Source organism: Amblyomma maculatum, unplaced genomic scaffold, assembly GCF_055883805.1.
Source record: "Amblyomma maculatum isolate TAMU_Amacu unplaced genomic scaffold, ASM5588380v1 scaffold_29, whole genome shotgun sequence".
Classification (NCBI taxonomy): Eukaryota; Metazoa; Arthropoda; class Arachnida; order Ixodida; family Ixodidae; genus Amblyomma; species Amblyomma maculatum.
Window position 1 is genome coordinate 233,320 of NW_028146754.1, and position 22,055 is coordinate 255,374.

Here is a 22,055-nt window from a genome sequence, read left to right on the forward strand (position 1 = left end):
AGATGTGTTCAAGATCCAGGATAGAATGAAGGGGAAAATATAGATACAGAATAAGAAAGAGAACTGAACAAGGGTAGTGGGAGTCTCAGTCACAAGTGAAGCCAATGTTTCGACAAGGGGAATTGCCAAAATGTTGCCTTGGTTCGCAAACTGAGACTTCCCCTCAACCCTTGTTTGGTCCTTTCATATAGATATGCTGAAGTTATTAGAAGTAAATGCATACTGAATAAACCATGTTTAGTGTACCTTTACAGCTATGCTTAGTACTATATATGTTTAGCTTCATTAGGGAATTTTGCAATCAAGCTTGTGTTCTACTATATGTTTTGCCTTGTTTTCATGCTGCAACATATAAGCACATGATGTGGGACATGTTACTGCAGGCTGTGTCAGCAAAAGAGACGGCACGAAAGATGGGGAAGGCCAAAAGGCTGAAACTACAGGAGATGATGTCCGAGGAGGAGTCAAGCTCGGAAGACGTTGTTGTGGCGAAAAGGTTGCTCGTTGAGGAGCAAAAAAAAAGCAACACCCTCCTGCAGAGGCTCAAACAAGTACGGAAAGAGAAAGCAGAGTTGCAAGCTCGCCATGATCGGCTAGAAGACGCTTTCCTGAACAAATTCGGTGAGAGATAAGCAATAACTTGCAATATCATGATGGGTCTGTTTGTGCTGATTGCAGTATGCAAGCACTTGCATAGGTGTGAGCGGCTTCATCTGATGTGGACATATGCTTTATCGCAGTGCTATGTTAGGATGCGGCTTTAATGAAACGAAATGTGGACCTAAACTAAATTCTTGGAAGCATCGCACCTTACTTATGCCCTCGAGTCAGAGTTCTACTGGTATAGTTCTAGGTGCACAAACCTGCTGTTTGTGTTTGTGCTTTTATAAATGTACAGATTTCTGCCATGCAAGTTAATTGTTGTGCTTCAAAAGTTAGGTGACAGAAAGGCATCAGTGTAAGGAGTCTTATGCACAAACACTTTTGAATTTGAGAACTGTAATAATTTTAACTTTAAAAGGACCACTGACCATCATTTGGACAATTTATAGAAACAAGTGTAGTGCTTAGATCCTGCACTGAAGATGATCTGTGCAAGATCTTAGAACCATGCGTAGCCTGAAAAGCTGTAAGAATTCAAATCAAAGCTCTTTTTTTGAGCAAGAAATATGAAATATCTGGCTCAGTATGGTTCTAATGGTGTGTCTGTTTTATATGCAGAACCCTGGATGGCAGCACGCTGTAGTAATTGCCCGAAGGTATGTATAAAGAAAACTGTTTGAGTAAAAAAAGAACTTTTTTTTTATGCGAGATAACTAGATGTTGCAATTGTTCACATATCTAGGCTTATGAATTCTGAAGTCGAGTGATGTGACACAAAATTTGAACCAGAAAAACCTTTTCTTTTGCGCTCATGAGAGGGAGCCGACCATTTTGAACTTGTGCAGAAGCCCTATGGCATGGGAGAACTGTCTCATTCCATTTTCATGTGATTCGCTGGTACTGCTGGCATGCAAAGATGGATAGAGGGTCTTGAGAAATGGTCTTGGCAGCATCTTGGCACTCTGCAAAGCTTGCTGTGCAGTGCAAGTCACCCCCCCCCCCCCCCCTTCACCCGTTGTATGATGTAACACCAAAAAAATATACCATGTTAATATCAATGAGAAGCATTTGGCATGTTTGCAAGGTATGCACTATGGCCTGCAATGACAATGATGTGAAACAGGGATGTATTAACAATTGACATTTAAAAAAATATATTCTCTGTCACAAAAGTGGGAGGTAGGTTCATTATGTGAGTAAATGAGGTATGTGCTGAAATTCTGTCTACAGGGTCCACAGTTCTTATTTTACTCCTCAGAGTTATAATTATGACTTTCCTACGGCCACCTTAATTAAGCACTTGCCCTGGCAGCCGCAACTCTCCTGGAAAATCTCTGGTGCTCACTAATGGCGTTGCCTGTTCACGAGGGCTGCCCCCTGGGTTCCTGCACGGTGCCTATAGGTTGGGAATTTCAGTAAATGAATATGCAAAAGGGCAGGCATGCACTGCACTGGCAAAAGGAATACTAAAGGGCTGCACTTTGTGGAACTAGTGCAGCAAAGTGCAGCCAAATTGAACAGACCCAATGTGCCGTTGCTGCTAATGGCAGCTTACCATGGACTTGTTGAAGTAACTATCTTGTCTTAGCAGATCAATCAAGGGGAAATGAGGGGGCTCGTTATAATACATAAAGGAAAGAAGCCAACAGTCGGCGAAGCCAAGAAAAGTGTTGGGGATGGTACTTTTTTTTTTATGTTTACTCGGATAATCAAAGAAATTAGTAATGTAATCTGTTTAGGGGGAAGATAATTAAACACAAAGTAGAAGAAAAAACAACGTGCCGATGGTGGGAACGGAACCCACGACCTCCGAATATCACGTCCGGTGCTCTTCCAACTGAGCTACATCGGCTGCTGTCCCCCCTGCTACTTTTTTGGGTATTGGGCAGTAGCAGGGGGGACAGCGGCCGATGTAGCTCAGTTGGAAGAGCACCGGACGCAATATTCGGAGGTCGTGGGTTCGGTTCCCACCATCGGCACGTTGTTTTTTCTTCTACTTTGTGTTTAATTATCCTTACCTTAAACAGATTACATTACTAATTTCTGTGATTATCCGAGTAAGCATTAAAAAAAAAAGTACCATCCCCAATGCTTTCCTTGGCCTTGCCGACTGTTGGCTTCTTTGCTTCATATCTTGTCTTATGCTGTTGCCGCATGTCTCATTCCCTCTATGTGGCACATTGCAGCGGTAAAAAAAAAATCATTCCTCCTGTATGGAATTATATGCCTCTTTATAGGTGCTGAGCATTTTAGAAATGTCTATTTTGTGCAGGAGCCTAGTGGCAACGACATTACAGAGATGCCAGGAGCTCCACATGGCAGCCAGCTGACGAAGAAATCGACTGCAACAGTTCCTGCAGCTCAAGTTGATCGTTCTCAAGTGGACTTTCAAAACACTGAGGTATAGAACTAACCATCAGCTTATGACGTTCATTGCATGTCTTCAAAAAAAAAAAAAAACAAGAATGCTGTGTTAGCGAGCTTTTCTGAAACTTCTAGTTTTTTTTTTTCTCTCCACATTAAGCAGTTTATATGCAGTGACGGTTGCTACTTCAACTACACTGAGCAGTTGGAAACATATTTCACGTGTAGGACTGAATCATTTTCGCTTCCAGCCTGTTGTTAGCATGATTACTAGCATGACAGAACTTTTTCTTTTAAATAATCTTGAGCACTGCAAGCTATAGAAGTTCACTGCCTGCACTTTGCTTTTCTCAGTTTTACACTAAAAGCTCATTAATTTGAATTCCACGGGTACACCAATAGAATTGAAATTATTGCAAGTTGAAGTAAAGAAAAGAAATTTGGAAACCAGCAGGGAAGTGAGACTTCATTTTATTTGTTTTATTAGTCCAGTATAATTTTTTTACTGTAATAATCTTATTTCATATTGCGTCTTACATGTAGAACCCAGTGGGCATTCAGCCACCAAGGGACAGCTGCTACCAGGTAAGCTGTTAATTTGTTCATTTTAGTTGCCCTAAAATAATAATGCATAGTAGTGGAATGGAGTAGTTGAACAATTTTCACATTTTGCAGGCTTCCACCAGCATGGCACCTCAGCAACCAAACCTGGGTGCCCTTGCCGAGGTCACTGGCCAGGTACAGTAACTTTCCTTCATATTTAGAACCAATTTCTAAGCTCGAAAATCTTTTAGCTTCCATTCATGACAGTGCAGGCAAATAATGTGGAAACCATAACAAACAATATGCTAAACATGGGTCTGCAGTGGAACCTTTAAGAAACATGGAATTTTCTATCGAAATGGTATATGGAGCATAAAAAAAACATTGATTGGGAACCAGCAGGGTAGTGAGACTTCATTTTATTTGTTTTATTAGTCCAGTATAATTTTGTTACTGTAATCTTATTTCATATTGCGTCTTACATGTAGTACCCAGTGGACATTCAGCCACCAGAGGACAGCTGCTACCAGGTAGGCTGTTAATTTGTTCATTTTAGTTGCCTTAAAATAGTAATGCATAGTAGTGGAATGGAGTAGTTGAACAATTTTCACATTTTGCAGGCTTCCACCAGCATGACACCTCAGCAACCCAACCTGGGTGCCCTTGCCGAGGTCACTGGCCAGGTAGAGTAACTTTCCTTCATATTTAGAACCAATTTCTAAGCTCGAAAATCTTTTAGCTTCCATTCATGGCAGTGCAGGCAAATAATGTGGAAACCATAACAAACAATATGCTAAACATGGGTCTGCAGCGAACCTTTAAGAAACATGGAATTTTCTATCGAAATGGTATATGGAGCATAAAAAAAAAACACCCAACAGCTCTCGGTATTTTGAACCACTGACAGCTCATACAGATCAATTATGTTTCCAATGCTTTAGACCCCTCGGCTATCACCATAGTCTCCCGCTATGGCCCGCCGGGGTGGCGCAGTCGTTACGGCACTGGAATACTGTGCCCAAGGATGCGGAATCGAATCCCGGCCTCGGGAGCCACTTTCGATGGAGGCGAAAAGCAAGGCACCCATGTACTGTGCGATGTCAGTGCACGGTAAAGAACCCCAGGGGCTCCAAATTTCCGGAGGCCTCCACTACGACTTTTCTCACAGCCTGAATCGCTTTGGGACGTTAAACCTCTCAAACCAAACCATAGTATCGTGCTATTTGCTCTAGGGCATTATAGCCTCGTGTGATACACATTTTACTTTATCCTCATCATAATCACTCATTAGTTTTCATACCTACAAATGCAGAGTGATTTTTCCACTCTGGCCACACAATACAGTTGATTGAATCAAGAACAAAAAGGATTGTAGTCATTTATGAAGCTCTGGTATACATTATCCATACTTGACTACATCAAGTTCTAATTTCTGTGATTATCTAAGCAAACATTCAAAAAGAAAAAAAAAAAAAATAAAAAGACCTAAAGTACCATCCCCAACGCTTTCCTTGGCCTCGCTGACTGTTGGCTTCTTTCCTTCATGTATTATAACGAGCACCCTCATTTCCCCTTAATTGATCTGCTTGTAGCTTACGGGGGTCTCGGTTCTGGCAGTCTTGAAGCCATAGGTAGCGTAAGAGGGTTCTAGCACAGCTTTCGCCCACGCTCTTGATCACGTCCTATGTGACGCTGGCGGTAACAATGGACGTTCTACGTCCGCCGCTATGGCTGAGGGTGGCGCTGGTGAACACTCTCAAGGTTCGTATACAGACAACATAAATACCCAAGCAAGTAGCAGGGGGGACAGCGGCCAATGTAGCTCAGCTGGAGAGCGCCGGACGCGATATTCGGAGGTCGTGGGTTCGGTTCCCACCATCGGCACGTTGTTTTTTCTTCTATTTTGTGTTTAATTATCTTTCCCCTAAAAAGATTACATTACTAATTTCTGTGATTATCTAAGCAAACATTCAAAAAGAAAAAAAAAAATAAAAAGACCTAAAGTACCATCTCCAACGCTTTCCTTGGCCTCGCCGACTGTTGGCTTCTTGGTTGGTTTGTGGGGTTTAACGTCCCAAAGCGACTAAGGCTATGAGAGATGCCGTAGTGGAGGACTCCGGAAATTTCGACCACCTGGGGTTCTTTAACGTGCACTGACATCGCACAGCACACGGACGCCACTCCGTTTCGCCTCCATCGAAACGCAGCCACCGAGGTCGGGTTCGAACCCGGGTACTCCGGCACAGTAGTCGGGCGTCTTACCACTGCACCACCCCGGCGGGGTGACTGTTGGCTTCTTTCCTTGATACATCGTTATAGCTTGTTATGAATCCATATCTAGTATAATTTTAAAGGGCAACTTCGGGGGTTTTGTTATTTCATTGAAACTTTCACAGTAGGCCCTTTAGAGCTTTCCTATTCTTTCTGAACAATTTTACAGCTAGGTGGCATTTCGTATTATTGCAAATTATGTAGTTTAAAATTCTACCCTTTTGTGGCTTCAGTCAGGGTGATTTGTACTGCTGTCTTGCATGTGGTGTCGGCATGCTTGTCTATATTCTGTCTGCGTTTGGTGGACGAAAATATTTTGAGATTTTTTTTTGTTTTGGTTATTTGAGACAAATAATGACTGATGCTGTCAGAGAGACAATGAATTTATTGTCAACTCCACTTTTAGTCCCCTTAAAGAGGGCCTTTAAGGGTTCTTTAAATAAATATATAATCTTCATCAGATGAGAAGGGGAAGCATTTTCGTCCTTGACATCTAACAAGTCACACATAATCCAGCAGGATTATATGCTTGGTATGGGAAGTCAGAGTAGACCGCCATTTATGTTGCAGATGTTGAGGCAGAGCAGCCTCTAGCTTTTAGAGGTAGTGCAAGGGGGCAGATGAAGTTATTTGTCCTGTGTTCGGCTGTATGACACTACTGGTATGTGTGATCATTTGAAGAGTATTTACCGCAGGCAGTGCACTCATCTTTTTTTCCCTGTTTGTAATGCATGAAATGTGAAATGCCCTGGGAGAAGGAAGTTTAGGCTTGCTTGATATAGGCAAAAATAATCTCGTGTAATTGCAATGGATGGGAGGGGAGGCTACAAAGCATTTCTCTATTAATACCTATCGTACTTGGCCTTGATTTTAGAGGGAGCTGTTGTTGGCTTTGTGAGTCTTTGATCAAGCCCATATTGTAGGTTATGGGAGGGTATGGGTATTTTGAGCCTGGGCATAGTTTCCTATGAAGGCTCTTCTTCAGGCAGGGGAGCTGAAGCTGTTACTCATGCAGTCACCAGCGTGCAAATAAAACTGCACATAGACTCTATCAGAATCCAGTTTTGGTTTATTTCCTAGTTGTCACTGTTTCATAGTTTAATTCTATTCCAATTCTGAAAACTCTGAAATTTGATAAGGAGGCCTCAGAAGTGCAATGCAATAGCTCAGAATATTCTAAATTCTCATGAGGTTACCCTTTAATCTAGTATGTGCGTTACTATTTTGTATGCAAATGAGAATGTGCACATTTCATATTTGCAGGCCTCTACCAGTGACTGTCCTGCAGCCTTACAACACCCGGGTGTTCTCACTGAGGTGAATGATCAGGTGCGATGGCTCAATCGTTTGCATTTTTAAAAGTAATTTGTCAGCATAAAATGTTTTTTGCTCCCGTTCTTGGCAAGTGTAGGTGAAAATAATCTGGAAATTGCGGTAACATGCTGCCGAGCATGTAGCCAAGCATCAAGGCAGATCCCTCACAGACGTGAAATTTTCCATCTAATTGTTATAGTGCAAAAAAATGTTAGCCTGTACAATAGCCCCAAGCCTAATTCCAAAACTAGCAGTTAAAGCCTCTTACACTTCGGTTCAAATTAGTGCAGCCTCTTGTGCTGCATTTTAGAATGTTTAAAAACCTGTTCTGCGCCACGTGAAAAAGCAGGGGTGCAGGAAGAGACCAATCGTTGTAGGCCTGATCTCACTGCTTGTTAGCTTGGTGCTCCCAAATATACTTGGCACCACGGTGGAAGAGAGAGGTGATAGGACTGTGCGGCAAGGAGTGGCCGCTTAGTGTGACTTTTACACATGACGTGGCCGCCAGCGGCAGCACCAGTACTGGGGGCCTGTCTCGTTGCTCGTTTCACTGGCGCTTCTATGGGCGCACCTGTGATGGGCGCTTGATTTTGACACATAGGGGCGTTTGCTTGCTTGAAACAATTTTTTTTCTTTTTTGGTTGGAGGGTGTACTTTTATATTTCTGCCCATTATGGGTTGTAATTCGACCCAGGGCAGCATGAATGATTTCTTAACTGATATGCAACTTGGAGGTGTACACGATAGTTTGGTAATGTAACAATACAGCCGACGACAGATTTTTCGGATTCTCAACGGATCACGAAAATGTCCGAAAAATCGGGCAGCCCGAAAAAATAAATCTGCACCCAAAAAGCTCAATTTATCGCCTATTATTCACTTTGAGGCCGGAAAAAGTCGGGAATGCTTTTCTGCACCACGCTCTGCTTCCGTGCTAACAGGTCCGCCTGAATTTCGCTTGCATCAGTTCAGCTTGCGTCGGCTGCGCTGCTGCAGGTGAGTCATTGTCGTCGTCGCTCTCAGACTCCACAAGCACTTGGCGAATAATTTCTGCATCTGTGAGCCCAGCGCACAATTCGGACTCATGGTCCACGTCTGTGAACTCTGAAAACGAGACGGCCGGTAAAATTTTGACATCAGCAGTGCGAAGGTCGTGAATGAGCTGCTCACTGCCTGAGAGCTGCTCGACGGTGCTCTCCTCGTCCAAGGCAGCCGACTTGTCATTCAGCACAAATCCCACGTGGCGGAAGCAATTGCATAGCGTTGTGGGTGCTACAGACTCCCACGCATCGGCGGGCGTACTAGCTCCAAGCAAATCGACAGAGTAGGTTTTCCCACTGTCGAGGCACACCACCACCACCAACCACTGGATCACAACACCTGAATTTGTTGAGTGCCTTCTCGCTGCCACGTTGCATGAAAAAAAAAAAAATCGGAAACAGCTTCTTGAAGAACTGAAGCCGATTCAAGTAAATGCAAACCATAGTAGCGACAGAACATAGTTCTCGCATCAACACAACCACGGCTAGGCTTACTCACTATGCTTGGCAACGCATGTGAAACGCGTTGCTGAGCTTTTTTTCGTGCACATTTGTTTTTTCAGACTGCCCGATTTTTCAGAGATTTTCGTGGTTCGTTGAGAATCCAAAAAATCGGTCGTCGATTGTATAATACGCACGACACCAGTGCTTTTTTGATGCCACTCAGGCATAAACATAATGACAAAATATTCAAACAGCAGAGCCCGTAGGAGTGCCAATGTGTTCACATTTACTACATCATAAAATTATGATGTAGGTAAACATGGCACAATTTCAAGCTAGGATGCTACAGTCTGTTGTTTTAATTGTGTACTAAATCAGAGAAAGCTTTGTTGTCCATAGTCCTTATTTCTTTTTTTTTTTACAAGAAAAGGTGTACGTGCGAGGTATATAAGCAGGTAGCTGATATCGTTTAAGGCATCCGGTTCGTTATTCTACTTGAATGCTTAAACAAAACTTAGAGAAAGTGCAAAAAACAAAGAACCAGAAACAGCACCGCATGTCGTTGTTCTCGATAGTCAGATACACGCATACACGACGGCTAGCTTAGGCCCTATCAAATATCAGCGAGCACACTCCGTGGACTCAAAGTTACTTCGCGGCTGTTTGGGTTACCGAGCACCGCTGTAAATATTAAGGCTTGCAGCAACCATGGTACATATGCCATCATTGGATTGTTCGATAGCCGGCTAGCTTTTTTTTTCACTACCACAATGGCGTATAGGGGCTTATGCAAGCTTTCTCAAACTGCAACTATTTTTTCCTATCGTCTTTGTCCACTGAACAGTCGCAACCTTGCTGCAACATAGTAATTTAAAGGATGCGCTGTCATATGTATTTAATTTATGCTCAGCGCATGGAAATGCAATGCGATTCGTCGATTGTGAGGTAACGGTTAAGTTTACTGCATATTATCGGAAAACTGCTTCTACCCTCTCTAGCATTTGAAAAATGCGAGCCGCCGGGCGAGCAACTGGCTTTCTTGCTTGAGGTGTACAACATCACGTTCCAGTAGAGAAATCCATGAAAGGTAGATAGGTAGATATCTGGTCAGAGCACGTGAATCGATGCACTCGCAATCTAAGAGACTGCGTGATATGGTCTGGCAAATCATTGTACACACGTTAGCTGACCTGCCAATCACCCGTAAGACATTGCTATCGGCAGCATGATGACATGATGCCGCTCTTTTTTGGCCACACAAAGTAGCAGTCCGTTAGAAGTGCATTCAAAGCGCGCTCCGAGGCAGTGAGCACTAGGCGTCATCTGCTCGAGATGATGCTTCTCTCTCCTCTCTCGAAAATTGAGTTATTTAATCAGTAAGCGGTAAGAAAGCTTCTTCCTGCTCAGAAATGGACGTGTAAATAACGAAAACAGAAATGTGTCCATGTTATGGTCTTTTAGTTATGATTGAAGGGAAAATTATCACTGCGGGTGTCGCTACTCCAAAGGCACGTCAGCAGAATCAGCGGAGGATGTCCCCCAGAACATGTGCCGCCCTTAGCGGCTGCCCTCTCTTCCAGTCGCACTAAGCGGCCGCTCGCTCGCTGCAGAGCAGCCTCGCCGGTGGAGCACCTTTCTTCTTCCACCGTGCTTGGCACCACAGCAGTGCTGCCACCATGCCGTCGAGCCTGAATTAGTGGAGGTTTCGGCAAAATGACTACCAAAGGAAGCTTAATAGAGTTTCACTTCGCACATCTTTGTTGCGACCATGCGGTCTAACTAGTCTAATGTGCTTCCGAGTCCAAAGAAGAGCGGATGCGTGCTATGTTTATTGTTATCGTGTGCAAGGAAATTTGCCATTACCTTAATAATAAAAATGTGGCAATTCTGAAAAAAGGGTATCTAGCAATTTTAATGTACAGAATAATATATCTCTCCTAAACCTGTTATAAGGCTTTATACAAAGAATATGCCGTTTATTGCAGGTCCACCTCGGGAATGGCCACTACGTTAGTGCAGAACGGTGGCGCTGGCTCCTTTCCCGAGGCCGAGACTCCTTGTTTTGCAAGGATACAGCAAAACTTTTGTGGGGGGTCCCGGCTCTTCGTGGAAGGAGCGTCACCGGAGCGGCGTGCAGGCGTTTTTTGAAAACTGCAGACAGTGTGCAGAAGCCTGGGCTGAGCCCAGAAAAGCTGGCAGCAGTGGGCAGTAAGTATCTTTTACATTTACATCTTTTTATTTAGTCTTTCTCTTATTTACATGGTTGATTTATGGAGTGTAAATGTACCAAAGCAACTCAAGCTATGAGGGATGTCTTAAAGGAAGGTTCTGGGTAATTTCAGCCACCTGGAGGTTTTTTAATGTGCACTGCCAATGCAGCACAGGTTTTGTACTTCGCTTTCATTGAAATGTGACTGCTATGGCTGGAATTGAACCCTGGTCTCTTGGCTCAGTGTGCACAATTTAAGTGCTTTTATTTTACAGTACCTACCTGTATCAAATTGTGTGATGATTATTATTGCGAAAGCAATACTACGACAGCCAAAGCGAGATCTCGGGTGGCCGCAGCTAAGCCATGAAGAGGCGCAGCTACGGTCTCCTCATAAAAAAATCAGCCTGCCATGACATTTGAATTCACATTACCCCTATGCCACGGGCAGGAGCTGCCAACTCGAGTTGCTCCTTCCATATGGGAGGGTGATATCAGAATCAGCCTGCCAGAACCATTTGCATTCTCATTACCCCTATGACACGCAGGCACGCCCATAGGGGTTGGTTGAAGCGTGACTTCATATGTGGGCTGATAGCTTATGCTCTCATGTCATACCCTTAAAGGATGAGCTTCAAGGTGGTAGGAAATGGCTTGAAAGGTCACTGATAAACGTTTTGAATGTGTAAAACGAATGCTTCCGAGTGTTCCCCCAAAGTACAACTTGCAACAAAGGCAGTGATTTATTATTAATTTTTTAGAACTGCGTTTTTTGAAATTCGTGGGCTGCTCGGTTCTCGCGGGGCGGTGAGATTTGGAACTATTCTGCTGTGAGTTCCTAGATTACAAGTGCCAAGAGTGACGTTTCGCGAAGGCTGCCATTGGCTGTAGCCGCGACGCCCAGTACGTGGCTGACATATTTCCGGTAGCTGCGAAAGTCCCACGACAGAGGCGGGGCGGAGTTCCCGAGCTGTTTTCTTTGTTTTTTTTTTTTTTGTGTGTCTCCAAGTGTTGAGTTTAGAAGGGAGAGGGTGAGTGCTATTTTTAATTGCCGATATATCCGGTGTTAATGAAGCTAGCTGAAAAATTCTTGCGGTGAATTAACTGAGGGAGTACCTATCTCTCGTCCGATTTGCTTTACCTCATTTTAGGCATTTCATAACCCCTTTAAGTGCCCCCAATAATGTAGCACCATACACTAATAGGGCATGATGGGGAATAATGTTGCAGGCAAAAGAAACTTCTGTTGCTTTCGCAATTCAACTAGGGTTAACCGGAGCTAAACTACAACTTATTCTTTTACTCTTTCAGATGCATTTGATGCCTATATATTGAACACTCCAGGTGCTGCTGAAGAAGCAAAAGTGCGGCGATCAAAGCTGAACCGCTATATTGCAGAGATGCTGCGAGATATGAAGTAAATAAAGACAAAACGAAAAAGTATTTCACTGAAACCTGAACAGGCTGCTGAATTTCACTGAACAGGCTGCTGAATCTGCATGTGTTACTTGGATGCAGCATTTGCTGCACTGAAGAGTTTGAAGCTTGTTCAGAAAGCCTGCCTGCCTCTTAAGAGCTGTTAGCTGGACATGCCCCTGAATTGCTTTACAGTGCACATGAGTAATGAGGTAGTACCCCATGATGAGGCCCTCATATGGTTACGTGCATGTGCCCTCATATCATGCTAGAGGATATGAGGGACACATATCCAATTGCATATATATGAGACACGCATGACACATATGCGCCATATGAGGGACACATATCCAATTGCATATATATGAGACACACATGACACATATGTGCCATATGAGGGACACATATTACATACGAGCACATATGACACATATCCAATAATTTCATATATATGAGACTCATATGACAACTACATATGAGTTTTTTCAATAGGGTGAGCTGGCTCAGCTGACATTTTACCCGCAGTACAAAGCGATATATGTTTGTACACAGCTAGAAAACAGCCGTAGCGCTGAAGTCAAGCCATTGCCATCGGTGCATTATTGGGAAAACATGGCGCACACTCGTGAAGTGCAGAATCTTTTGCTATTATTCTTAAGCATTCGTTTCTCGAATTCATGACTATAACTGCATAACAAGCTGCCGAAAAAGGTTTCAAGCAGAGATCAATATCAACGCCACGGGAGCGTAGCAGACGCGAGCCGCTGCTATCGGCCGGCTCAAGAGAAAACGGCGGCGGCTATTGGTCGGCGAATACAGCGGAGCACCGTGACGATGTGCAGGCCGACCCGCGCACGACAGATGGCATGACAGCTCCGATCGCATAGAGAAAGAGATTGGTAAGGAGCGGACACTCGGCGAAAACTGGCCCTTGGAAATGATGCGCGACTTGTTGCGTTGCCGCCGACTGATGGATGGCAGCACCAGCACGTCCGCGCGACGGCACTCTCTGCAGCGGTAGCCCGCCGGAGCAGACGACAGAAAGTTGTCGAAGGGAGCGAGTGGTTGTCTGCTCGTGGCTCGCCGCGCCTGTGCGGCACAGACCGCATATTTTTATCTCTCGTGGGCTGCTACGCGGAAAGACTGCTGTTTGGAACGACGTGAAGGTGAGCAAGTTTTTTTGCTGAACTATGCTGCATTCAAGCATTTTACCACGACCAAGCCGGCTGGTGTCAATTAAGTTTCGCAGCTCGTGAACAGCCACTCTGGCTGTTCAGGCATAGAGAAGTTCAGGCTCAATTTGTTACGCTACGGCAGTTTCCAACCGCGGCGAGGTTTTAATACGTTGTGTTCCTGCGAAACTGAGCTGCATTTCGAACAGTTTACCTAAGCAGTCTGGACAAAAGTGGCATCTGAAGGCATCAAGGCACGCTGTTGCGCCAACATGGCGTATCAGCCGGCCTCTAGGGCCAGGCCTGACGCGGTTTATACTTAACCAGCCAAAGGACGAGACATAGGAAAGAAGAGGACAGGACAAGGCTGGACTAGCAACTGAATGTTTATTCATCAGAAAACAACGAAGGCTCTCGTCCTTTGGATGGTTAAGTATGAACCCTTACCAACTTGCCCAGTTGTCAACCTTGCTGACGCGGTTTGCCGAACGGCTAGTTTTCCTATGTGTCGCGTTTAACAGGGCGACGGTAAGGTAACAAATGTTTCATTCTTGACTTTGTTGTCAAACTGCGCAGTATTTCAGGAAGTTTAGCTCAGTACGGCGGTGACGGCGCATCACAAAGTCGCGCGTGAAGGGCAAGTTAACAGGCATGACAAGGCGTGCTGGCCGCGGTGACGGGACATTGAGTGACGTGGTTTTGGAAGGTGTCGCGTTTAACAGGGCAACCGAGTGGTGAGATGTTTCGTTAATTTCGGGCAGTTTAGCCCAGCACGATGGTCTGCGCTTCGCAAAGTCGCGTAGGAAGGGCAAGCCAACATGCCGTGCTCGCCGACCGCGGTGAGGCCAGGCCGCGGTTTTGCGAACGGCTAGTTTTGCGTGGTGTCGCATTGCATTTAACGGAACAACGTTAACGTGAGAAATGTTTTAAGCTGCAAGCTTCGTTGCTTCAGCTGTTCAGTGCTTTAGAGGAATATTGTTAGTTTAGTGGCTGTTATTTCACTCACTGTAGAAACGCATTTTCAGATAGGTTCGGTTAGCCTGCATTTCCTGACCTCTACGTCGCAATAGTAGCTTTTGTATGAATTTTACGAATGACAGCTTTTCTGTTTTGAACCATAACTGCTACTCACCAAGTCCTAAGTACGCCACCACCTGCACAGATGTGTGAGCGGTGTAGTGGCCTTACATTTCATTGCAACCTTCTGCATCGTGTTCATTCCTTTCCAATAGCACTGCACGGACCCATGGAATGCAGCCGATGCACGGCAGATGCGACGCATGAGCGGTGTGGCCTTCCCCCAAGCGTCAGTAATCCTCTCTTCCCTGAACAATACAAGTTACCCTTGTTAAAGTAGCCACGACTGGGACTGTTTAGTTTATGCATAATGCCTGTTTTGTTACATATCATTTGACTTCTTTCGGAAATCAACGTTATGGTATCTTTGTCTCGATCTGAGTGCTGTTTCTCACCTCGTATTTTTATTTTTCTGTACTGTGCACATCGCCTAATGTGTGCCAACTTTTGTCAATGCATCCGTCTACATCTGTTGCATCTCTTTTGTGTTTTATATGCAGCAAAATAAATGTTCACTTCACAAAGCACTTGGCGTCTTTTCTGCAATACTGTTTTGCAAAAACTGTGGCGCAGCTGCGTTGATGGCCGGATTAGAGAACTGGGAATCTATTTTCCGTGTTGTTATGCATGCTGAAAATAAAAGAAACCCTAGCAGACCATGTAAAACCAAAATCATGCGCCAAAAAGGCAGGGAAGGGCGCAGCGTATACTAGTATTCAAATCCCGCCCCTTTCAGCAAGACCGGGAGTAGTTGCCGCTTAGTGCGCTACAGTCAAATGGGCCCTATGGGAGTGTCCGCGTCTTTACCAATGTGTTTCTCTATGACGATATTGTGGCAATGTAGCCTGACATCGGCACGCCGCTGACCATCACCATAGAGCGACAAAGGCAAATAAAGCAAAAAAAATGTATTCGCTGACGATCTACCGATCGATACCGGGTGTCGAAGATCTGTTACTCAACCTTAGCGTAGTCATCACGCACGACGTGTTCAACACGAACTGCGGTGGCGTTTTCGCTTCCGTGCTGCAAGTTTGCCGATCGGACAGAGCAGCGTATAGGCAGGAAACAAGTAAAAGGTGGTGCGGCTCGTTTAGTGGAATCAGAATGGGGCTAAGCGTGCCGCAAGGTTATCAATTTCATAACAATTTCATAATCTGTGCAGTTAGTTTCACGCCTGGCGTCTGTTCCGGTGAGGCATACGCGTATATTATTAGCGTTGTCATCGTTTCTCGTGCAATTGCCTAATGGGGAGCACAACCTTACGTTAACTAATACGAGAATGACGAGACAATTTGAACTTTTAGGGGCAAATAAAACTAAATATGACGGTCACCTACAGAACCCACAGTGGATGCATGCCCTTCAGTGTTCAACTGCGCCCCTAGCGGCCAGGGCTGACCCTATAATAAACATTGGCGGGAGTTTCGTGACCAGAAAAAAAAAAATTGGACTCTGCTGTAACTAAGGTTCTAAAATATAGTGTGAGCTCAAGCCCAGTGAAACAAACTGAGAGATGTTGAGTCTCCTATGCCAGTTTACAGCATTATATATATGACCGAGGTATTAATTAGTTGACCTAATTACCTATTTGAAATTTTTTCTTTGAGAAAAAAAAATGACATGAAAGAGTATATATTTAAAAAAAAAGCTACTTGTTACTTTGTTTACACCATGCTAACTTACGCCATACAATTTACAGGCCCTCAAAGAGTGCTGCCAAGTGACCACCTATTTTGATAAATCATTCGCCAAGTGCGTGGAGCCAGCTTCATCGTACAGAGCAAGGCACAGAAGAACGGAAGTCGCCAGGAAGATTTTTTTACTGCGCTAGAAGTCGTTTTCGGTCTTATCGACAGGTACTGCCGCAGTAGGGTGCCGCCACGCTATAACCGCCTGGCGTCTCCAACGCTGCCGAACGATCGGCAATACTTACCTCTTTTACGGCAGTCAAATCCTGCGCGCGTTTTACCTCAAAGTCCCGAACAGGTATTTATAGAAAAAACTTGCAACTATGTGGAAACTGGGAGAAACTAACATCAACAAAGCGCGCCAATGCGCAACTAGGCACCAGAACCACTACGTAATGTGCGATGAAGGTGTTGTGTATAAAATTCCCTTGTCAAGCGGGAAACATTATATTGGCCAGACGGGGAGATGTCTGAACGAGCACCTAATGGAAGACGCTCGCAGCGTCAGAAACGGGCAAGGCGGATCGCTGGTTGATCACATTCGCACATGCAAGTCAAAAACCTGTAAGCCTTTTTTTGAAGTATGGTAATAGGAAAAAACAGAGAACGAATAAAGCGTGAAATCATTGAAGAAGAAAAATAAACACGTCAGGATGCGCGTGTGTAAGCACACCTTCCATTCTCCTCTCAGATAAAGAGCTCGTTCTTCCAAGGCATTGATACCGTTTGCACACGTGATTCCTGTTTTCTGGAGTATAAATGTGATGGTTCAGGAGAATAAAATTTGCTGGAAGTTAGCGCTCGTGGTGTTCGTCTCTCGTCTGGTGTGGCCTCGTCTATTGCTGCGCTTTAGTGTATTGGAGCTATATGTACCAACAAGACCAAAAAGCCGCATTACTGATCCTTACGACTTTCACCCGGATCTGATTGAAGGGTTATCCTCCACCTGCTTTCAGTGCGCGACTTTCCCCATCATCCCGGTGATGCTCCGTATCACCTCGTAAGAAAAACTATCCACCGCGACCAATGCGAGTGAGGCGGCGCGAAGGCTGAGCACCAATACTTTCCTCCGTTCTGCTGTAATGCTCAGAAACAAAAATGTTGTGTTCATTGGTGGTGTGTGTTCGTCAGCTTTGGTGGATGTGAGTGCGACTGTCTCTGAAATGAGTAATGGGTTTCAACGCTTTTTGGGACACAAAGTGATGTCTCAGTACGATCGTGTTTGAACGTTTACTAGTGTTAGTGGAGAGGAGTCGCGGCCTATGAGTGTGTGTAGTGCCAATGTGTATGCGGGTGGTGTAATCTTTCAAGCCGAATTTTTGTGCTACCCCATTAAACGCATGACTTTATAATAGGAATAGACTTTCTGAAGTTTTGTGGTGTTACCATGGACTGCTAAAATGAAGATGTTTATACTAACGGTGCTAATGTGCCGTCCTTTTGAAAGCGGCCGTAACGAAGAAAAAGTTTTTAGTATTACCAAAGACAGAGTAGTTCCACCTGGCTGCCACGATCACCCCAGTTGACGTTCCACTTACTGACCAGACGACATTTCAGGCAGTAGTGCAACCAATTCACGCAGCTTTCCTCAAGCAAAATGTTTATAATTCTCATTGTATGATCTCCGTGCACCACGATAGTGCTTCGTTATGGACGCTGAACCCATTGTCCGAGCCTGCAGTTTTACCAACAGGAGTGCAGCGTCGTTGCTTTGGTCCCATATGCTATGACTGCACCCGTACCTTAGGCCACTGATACCTTCCACATGATCAGCTCCGATCTGAGCTCACCTCAACGTACACTTGTGAATATTATTCTACACGTCTCGCCTATGTTTGATTTTTCTGAAAAAAATCGAAAAATGCACCCTGTTTCTCAGACCCATCATACTATCGACACTGGTTCGTCTCGTCCCATCAGTCAAAAGGCATATCGCGTGTCCCCATCTAAGCGTAAGTCATTCATGAGTAAGTGAAGGACATGCTATGCAAGAAGTTGATATAGCAGTCGTCCGGCACTTGGGCTGTTTCTGTCATTGTCGTGCGGTAGAAAGACGGTTCATGGAGATTTCGTGTGATCATCGACGTCTCATCACCATCATCAGCCTGATTATACCCACTCAGGGCGAAGGCCTCTCCCATATTTCTCCACTTAGCCCGGTTCTGTGCTAGCTGCATCCACTTGACCCCTACGAACTTCTTAACGTCATCCGCCCGCCTAACGTTCTGCCGCCCCCTGCTACGCTTTCCTTCCCTTGGAGTCAAGTTTGTTATCCTAAGCGACCATCGGTTATCTTCTCTTCGCACTACAGCAACTAAGGGGCTGAAACGTGGACGCTAACCAAAAGGGTTCTGCTTCAGTTGAGGACAACTCAGAGGGCTATGGAACGAGAAATGGTAGGGGTAACATTAAGAGATAGGAAGCGTGCAGAGTGGGTCAGAGAAATAACTCAAGTTACTGACATTCTAGTGGAAATTAAGAAGAAATGGGCATGGGCAGTACATGTAGTGCAACCCAAGTAGCACAAAGTGGGCTATGAAGGGTGGACCCCGGTGGGTCCGATGTAGGCAATGCAGGACAGCCCCTGTGGGCTTAGTGTGGGTGCAGCAAGAGGGGCCGACGTAGGCCTGAAGGGGGCTTGTTGACAAAGCCCCGATGGGCCCCACTAGGGACCGATGCAGGCAGCCCTTGCGGGGTTGCCCATCTTTTACCCGCATTGCCAAAAGGGCACATCCCGCCAGCTCCCCCCGAAGGTCCTACTTTGGACAGATTCGGGCAGCCGCTTTGGATGAACATTTTTTTTATTTCAGTAAGCTCCTCAGATAATGACATAGTACCGTTGCGGGTTCTATAGCGCAAGCCGCACTTGGGCTTGCCCACATTATTCCCATAGGGGTCTGACACAGGAAATTTATGGGAAGTCTTGTCCAAGTTTCACCAATTAATATTTATGCACATAATAAAGTAATTATTTTTTGCATGTATGCACTTTCTAAACAGCCAAAATATAAATTTTGCAATAATTCATAACAACATTCTAGCCTAAATGACTTGATGAACATCTTTCTGAGGCTATGTAGATGTGTGTTCTGAACAGTAATATCGTGCCGAGAGTGCAGGCTGTGCACAGTAACCACATAAGGAACAACAGTTAGCAATCAGTATTTTTTAGTATTTTTAGCGCAATTTGCATGAGCGCGAAAACTAAAGCCATGTAATTTGTATAACCGACTAAATATGGCAACAACTGTTATACATATCATCTCTAATAGTAATTTAGGGCAGCATCTAATACAAATAAAGGTTGGAAAGAATGATTACACAACTGCACGCACGCCTTCTAGCCCCATTACGGTCGATGTGGGACCTACAGCGGTTTTGTGTGGGCAGCCCCAATTGGGCTGGGTGTTTTTGAACCTAGAGCCCACCTGCTGTTTCACCTGCCTTCAAAGTCCCCACAAGGAACCGATTTTGGTACCATGCGGGCGCGCCCGCCTTGCAGCCCCATTACAGCCTATGTGGGACCTAAAGCGGTTTAGCTAAGGCTGCCTCATTTGGGCTTCACGAGGGCTTGCCCAAATTGAGCTCTTCCACCTGCCCTCAAGCAACCTACAAGGGGCCGATTGGGGCAGCATGTGGGTATGTTCGTATTTTTGCCCCACTAAGGTCGATGTTGGTCCCACAAAGGTTTAATGGGGGCGGCCTCAATTCGGATATATGAGGGCTTCATTCAGGTGGGATTGCCCTCAAATATCCGACATGGGACCCTTGTGGTCTGGATGCAGGAATGTGTTCTGCATTAGCCCGAGCAACGCCGCTATGGAACCTATGCAGAAGCAACAGGGGCAAGCCCAACTGGGGCTTGCCCACATTTGCCCCATTGGGGACCGATGCAGGTTTTATGATGGTTGCCCCAGCCCCACTTGCCTACATCGGACCTACTGGGGCCCCACATTCTGTGCTACCTGCCCAGGCAGCACAAAATGTCGGGCCATTGCGGGTCCTTTATGGGCAAAAGGGCAGGGCCAGTTCGCCTAAAACCCCTGTTGGACCCCTGTGGAGAGCATGTGGGCAAGCCCAAATTGGGCTGGCCCCTGTTCATTCTACCTGGGTCCCACGTAGGTATTGCAAGAACTAACCAAGTCCGCATGCCCCCATCAATTCTGCATCGGTCCCTTGCAGGCTTCTTGAGGGCAGATAAGAAGCAGATGTGGGCTCCATGCTGGAAAGCCCAAGTAAGGTAGGCCACACAGAAGCACCGTTGGTCCCTCACCGGCTGTGATGGGGCTGGCAAGCATGCAAGCCTGCATGCTACCCACATCGGTCCTTCGTCGCATACTTGAGGGCAGACTGAACCAAAATGTGGGCATTTTGCCGGTACTGTTTGGGCAAGCCCAAATAAAGCTGCCTACCCAAAACTGCTCTTAGACCTACCTCAGCTATGCTGGCATGCAGCCCTGTTGTGCAATGTAAAAGTGGGCTCCGTGTAGAAAACACGTTGGCAAGCCTAAATGAGGCTGCCCACACAAAGCTGCTGTTGGACTGACATATGGCGTAGAAGGGCTGGAAAGTTGTATGCCTGCATGCTTCCCACATTGGTTTCTAGTTGGGCGCTTGAGGGCAGTCTTTGGGAGAATTATTACCAAGCCCATACAGGGCTTACCAAGAAGACATCTCTTTTTACATCAGACATGGGGTAGGCTGCATGTATTGTTATCAGTATCAATAAAATTTTCACCCGGCACTAAAAAATAAACCACAACAAATGCAAATTGGGCTGTCCGCACACAAATTTACTTCTGCTGGTTTGTAGGGAGGAAGATAGGATGTCTGTGTGGATAATTTTATTGCAAGCAGCAGTAACTTAGAACAAATTCAATGTCACCCTTTCTTGCTATGCATGGTTTCCGTGGTTTTTAGCTGTCATTATAAAACTAAATTCAGATTGCACTTTATATATATAGAAAGAATAGCCATGATATATAAAAATATATATATATACACATATTGAGCACTCTTGATTGAAATTGTGTTATAGCCAGTGCACCTTATATCTCAATCAATTAAGATGACAGGGTGGTTCAAGTAAATGTGCTGAAGAAAGTGAGATATGCCGGGTGTCCCAGCTAACATGAACCAAGGGTTACAAAATAATATATTTGAGGTAGGTCAGTGAAACCAGTTGCATACAACTACCAGCCTGCTTGCGCACTACAGACAATTTTTTGTTTTGCAATTAGTTAATTGGCTAATTGTATTAATTTTTCTAATTTAATAAATATTCACCTTAGACCAAAAATGTGAATTGGAAAGTTGTAGAGCACCTTCAGAAACCCCCATTCCATATATTGCGATAAAGAAAGTCTCACGTATATCTTTTTTTCCGGGATCAAAAGAAAGCCCGCGAAATACAAATAATACCACGTGACTAGCGCATTTGAGCGCAGCGATCGTGGTGCTCTCAGTCGTGGTTTGAGGGAACGAAATCAGCTGCGGCAGTGACCCGATGGTCCCGCTGCAGCGGCAGGCAGAAATGTTGGCGATGGTTGGAGCGAGCTCGAGCTCGCCCGTCGTCACCGCGATCTTGGCCAGGCTTGTACACCGCAGCAGCCTACATAACGACAGGCGCGTGACGATAAAGAACTGGCTAATGAAGGTGCAGCGCTAATTTTAGTCTAGTCACATGTCATCTGGCACCTTTACCCAAGCCTGTATGCGCAGATTCAGTGGCTGATACCTTATCGCTCATCCGTTTGCCCTAAAGTTCGCTGATGGGAGAGAAGGAGGGTTTGTTAGAATCCCGGTGGTGTCGGCTCGGCGCTCTCGGTGCTACTTGCACCATCATGCGGGCCGGCTGTCGGACGCGGGCGAAGAAGCCATCGCAGGCATATCGGCCTGCCGCTTTAACGGG

General features: G+C 45.3%; 1 protein-coding gene and 2 non-coding genes across 3 annotated transcripts; 2 read left to right on the forward strand and 1 right to left on the reverse strand.

The window, feature by feature from the left end:
- Positions 1 to 1,950: 1,950 nt before the first annotated feature.
- Positions 1,951 to 12,240, forward strand: LOC146170880 (uncharacterized). Its single transcript, XM_084586728.1, has 9 exons — positions 1,951 to 1,995; positions 2,876 to 3,004; positions 3,511 to 3,552; positions 3,643 to 3,705; positions 3,999 to 4,040; positions 4,131 to 4,193; positions 7,045 to 7,110; positions 10,565 to 10,787; positions 12,100 to 12,240. Exons 1-9 carry the CDS (start codon positions 1,951 to 1,953, stop codon positions 12,207 to 12,209), a joined length of 783 nt encoding a protein of 260 aa, XP_084442854.1. The 3' UTR covers positions 12,210 to 12,240.
- TRNAS-UGA (transfer RNA serine (anticodon UGA)) lies at positions 2,383 to 2,455 on the reverse strand. The gene has a single exon. It is a non-coding gene; the product is annotated as a tRNA-Ser (tRNA).
- TRNAL-CAA (transfer RNA leucine (anticodon CAA)) lies at positions 2,510 to 2,582 on the forward strand. The gene has a single exon. It is a non-coding gene; the product is annotated as a tRNA-Leu (tRNA).
- Positions 12,241 to 22,055: the final 9,815 nt, after the last annotated feature.

What these genes read in the sequence shown, in the direction of transcription:
- LOC146170880 (XM_084586728.1), top strand. Translation starts at nt 1,951, where the DNA reads ATGGCGTTGCCTGTTCACGAGGGCTGCCCCCTGGGTTCCTGCACG. An exon ending in TTGCCGAGGTCACTGGCCAG is followed by an intron (nt 3,706 to 3,998) that starts GTACAGTAACTT and finishes TCTTACATGTAG; the next exon opens with TACCCAGTGGACATTCAGCC. An exon ending in AAAGCTGGCAGCAGTGGGCA is followed by an intron (nt 10,788 to 12,099) that starts GTAAGTATCTTT and finishes TTACTCTTTCAG; the next exon opens with ATGCATTTGATGCCTATATA.